Below are 3,966 nucleotides of genomic sequence, written 5' to 3' on the forward strand. Positions count from 1 at the left end.
ATATATATATATACAGTATTCGTTGTTAACAGAATCTGTGTATTTGACAACTGAGATGCTGCTTTCCCCCCACTTTTATTTCATGTATCTTTTAGTTTTTTATTGCTCTGAATGTTTTCAGTGAGGTATGTGTTGTAAAGTCACCCAGTTTAGCACTTCCACTGTTCACAGCTCTAAAAAATGCTCCTCTATTAAAAACGTATGTGAAAGCTGTTTAACATTAATGCTGCCTTCTCAGATTACTGCGTGTTTCGACCCCTCTGGTTGCTGCCTGGCCCCATTCTTTGGTCCGAGGAATGCAGCACCTATGGGTTTCCAACAGAATGTCACATTTGCTTCATCACTCCACAGGATCGTTTTTCAATTGCCCTCATTTCATCTTAAAGGGCTTCATGCAACATCAAACAAATCCCTACCAACTTTTTATTGTTTTTAAAATAAATAGGTATTTTTAATGCACTTTTTTTTTAGTTATACCAAGCACTTTTAGGATCCTGGATGTGTTTCTAACATTTTTCTGTTCATCAGATGTGTAGATATTAATGAAATAATAGGCCAGACAGGTTTTATTAATGTTCATGACTGAAAGTTTTGTCGGACGAGTAGTTTTGTGACGTTTCCAGTTGAATTTGTGAACACACTCATGGTTTGTACTTATTGACGGTGGTTTCACACACGCTCTGGTGCTCCTGCACAGTCAGGTCTGGTTTGAAATACTTACTCTTGAGAGCTCAGATATAACAAGATTCACTTCAGGTTTTAGTCGTCTGTCATGTATACAGTGAATTTTAGCCACTAGTTTTGAGATAATTCACTTTTGTTTGTTCAAATTATTAACTCACATTCTAGAATAGAATCAGTCTTTATTTTCACTGCAAAACGCTTCGTTAAAGACAAACTAAAAACATTCAAACACAGTTCGTCATCCTCCATGGCAGCAGTGCACAGTGTTAAGACGAAAAAGTGCATAGTTAAGATGGACTGTACGTATAAATAGAAAACAATCTGTGAGTGGCACGTCTTTAGTAATTTCACTTCAGCACGAGCTCTGGGTCGATCCGGGGTGATGCTTTCACAGCCTGAGGATAGAGTAGAAGGTGTGCTTCAGTCTGTTTGTGCTGGATTTTATGGTCTGCTATGTCTTGCCAGAGGGGAGGAGGTAGAACAGGGTGTGTCCAGGGTGAGCAGGGTCCTTCGAGGTGTTCCTATGGGGTCGTCCAGTGTAAATGTCACTGAGTGAGGGTAGTGCGGTCCCAAGGATTTTACCAGCTACCCTCACCACCGTCTGCAGGTCCCTGCTGTCCTCCTCAGTGCAGCTGGTAAACTGTACTGTGCAGCAGCGGGCCAGGATGGACTCCACGGTGGCTCTGTAAAAGTTCACCAGCAGGGGGTGAGGAAGGTGAGCCTACCTTCACTTCTTGAGGAAGTAAAGCCTCTGTTTGTCCTTCTCCACCTGGTAGGAGATGTTGACAGCCAAGATGTTCACCTGGGCTGACCTTACCTGGGCTGTTAACATCTAAGGTGACAGCCTAGGTCAGCTGAGATGAGGAACTTAACGCTCTCCACCCTCTCTTCCTCCTGTTTGTTGATACAAAGGGCAGGGTGCTCTCTGCGCTTGGATCTCCTGAAATCCCGAATGAGTTCCTTGGTCTTACTCGTGTTTAGTTCCAGGTTGTTATTGTGGCTCCATTCTGTCAAGTGTTGGACCTCCTCCCTGTAGACTGGTTCTGTGTTGTCCGATATGAGCCCCGCATGGTGGTGTGACGATGGTGTGAGTGGAATGAATGAGATGTCATATGTGTCATGTGGATGGGGAATATAGAAGAGGGCTGAGGACACACCCCTGTGGCTTTCCCCTATTTAGGACGAGAGTGACTTCTTTCAAGATTTCTATTACCTTTAACTATTTTTAAAATTAAATTAGTCATTACCAAGATGTCACAAGGAAATCTAATTTGTTGCTTAATGCTCCGCAGCTTCAGTTGGCCCTGTTCTAACTTATTTAAAACATTTTGGGGACATTTTGTTCATAATGAGCTTATATTTTCAAATAAATAAGGTTTATACTTCAATATGTTGTTCTTGCTGTAAATATTAGAGACTTGTGAGTGATTTACAAATGATTCAGTAATGTTTCTATTCCCCCCCCCCCCCCCCCCAAGTTCTTCAATGAAAAAATGTTTTTGGTCTGGTCAGAAAAACACAAGTTATGCTGGTGACCAGTCAGTCTTTGAGTTATGACTCAATAGATTGTGTAAAAGGCTCGTCTCAGATCCAGTTTTCTAATACATGCAGTTTATACAGTCTGACTGATGAAAATTTTACAGGGAATTACAGAGAAACTTTAATGTTTAACAGTTTTATGACTTGACTGTTAAGACCACGTCCTGTAATCCCAGAACGTCTTCCTGTTTCCCTGCTGTTGGGAAAATTAACACAAATGAGAATTGGAACAACAAGACGCTCTGTGGCAACTTAAACATTTTGAACCTTCTGTTTCAGGAAGCCCTCGAGTCGTGTCAGACTCGCGTGTCCAAGCTGGAGATCCATCAGCAGCACCAGCAGCAGACGGTCCAGCTGGAAAGTCCCAACGCCCGCGTCCTACTGGGGAAGACCATCAACATCATGCTGGCCATCATTACTGTCATCCTGGTTTGTGTCTCCACTGCTGCCAAGTTCGCCGCCCCGCTGATGAGGAGCCGGTATCACGTGGTAGCAACCATCCTGGGGGTGTGCTTTTTGACTGTCTTCTGGAAGAACTGGGACCGTTTACAGTTTGCTATAGACAGGTTGTTGGTACCAGCTTAGGTCACTTTAGACTATTAACATTAATCCTGCTGCCTGTAATAACCATGTTGTCTCAGAGGATTGGTTGTACAATCTTCATCAGGCGCGATCACCATCTATTTTTAGGTGATAGTTTTTAAAGATGGGACTAAAATTTAATTTTACTTGTTTGTTTTTTTTTCTTGTCTGGAACTTGAATGTGTTTTACTAACGATATTTTTAAAACCTGAAAACATTATTTATGTAACAGAAAATTTCTGCTACCTTTCCATATGAAGTCATCCGAAGTCTCAAACGGGTCAGAACTACCGGTAGTCACGAGAAGGATGAAGAGACGAGTGTTTTCACTGCAGACAGAGAAAATGGTTTTTGATGCAACTCAAACTTGCACAGAAACAAAACGCTTCTCGCGTCTCACTCATAAACTACTTACAGTCCTTTTAATGAAACGTGGGTGAAATACAGAGTTGCTTCTTTCTCATAGTTAGATCTTTTTTCCCTGTCCTTCCTATGAAGCTGGTACCAGCAGTCAGTTAGCTTAGCATCAAATGGCTAAGTTCTGCATCTCAATGAAGTGGTTTTTATGACGGAGCTTTAGGGCCACGCTAAGAAAAATAAATTAAAAGCCATAAAATTATGAGAATAAAGTTGAATAAAGTCTTAATATTACGTGAATAAAGTCGTATGAGACTTTTTTTCAGCTCTCGTTTATTTACCACGCGTCGAATCCACAACGCGACCTGTCAATCAATCCAGTAGGCATGTCAGCAAGTGACCAATCCGAAGCTAAATGCTCCTTACCTGCAGAACGCTGCTGCAGCCCATCAGAGCTACCACCTGACTGTAAGCAGGTTCAAAGGCCTCGTACTGATAATAACCTGATGCTGATGTGCTAACAGATTAACTATCTCTAGATTTGTACAAGTACCAAAGTACTGCAGTCCCTCGTGTATCGCGGGTGTTTGGGACCACGCCCACCCGCGATAAGTGGAAAAACCGCGAAGTAGGAATACAGAAGTTCAAGTTCAGTTTAAGTTCAGTAAACTTTGTAATTGCGTGCCAGGCTGTAATCACACTCCTGTTACTCCCAATCTTCCCCCTTAAATAAACAATTCAAATTAAAATACTGTAACATTTAAAATGTTACAGTACAGTATTTTAGTGTGTGTGTGTGTGTGT

The 3,966-nt window shown here is 41.9% G+C and overlaps 1 protein-coding gene across 1 annotated transcript in view; it reads left to right on the forward strand.

The window, feature by feature from the left end:
* Window positions 1–2,839, forward strand: part of LOC119415829 (transmembrane and coiled-coil domain protein 3) — a 21,936-nt gene extending 19,097 nt beyond the window's left edge. The window contains exon 4 of the mRNA XM_037683001.1: window positions 2,503–2,839. Coding sequence (XP_037538929.1) covers window positions 2,503–2,808 — 306 coding nt within the window. The 3' untranslated portion in view covers window positions 2,809–2,839. The remainder of the gene's footprint in view (window positions 1–2,502) is intronic.
* Window positions 2,840–3,966: the final 1,127 nt, after the last annotated feature.

This window comes from Nematolebias whitei, chromosome 10 (assembly GCF_014905685.2).
Source record: "Nematolebias whitei isolate Nwh7 chromosome 10, NemWhi1, whole genome shotgun sequence".
In the NCBI taxonomy this organism is placed as follows: domain Eukaryota; kingdom Metazoa; phylum Chordata; class Actinopteri; order Cyprinodontiformes; family Rivulidae; genus Nematolebias; species Nematolebias whitei.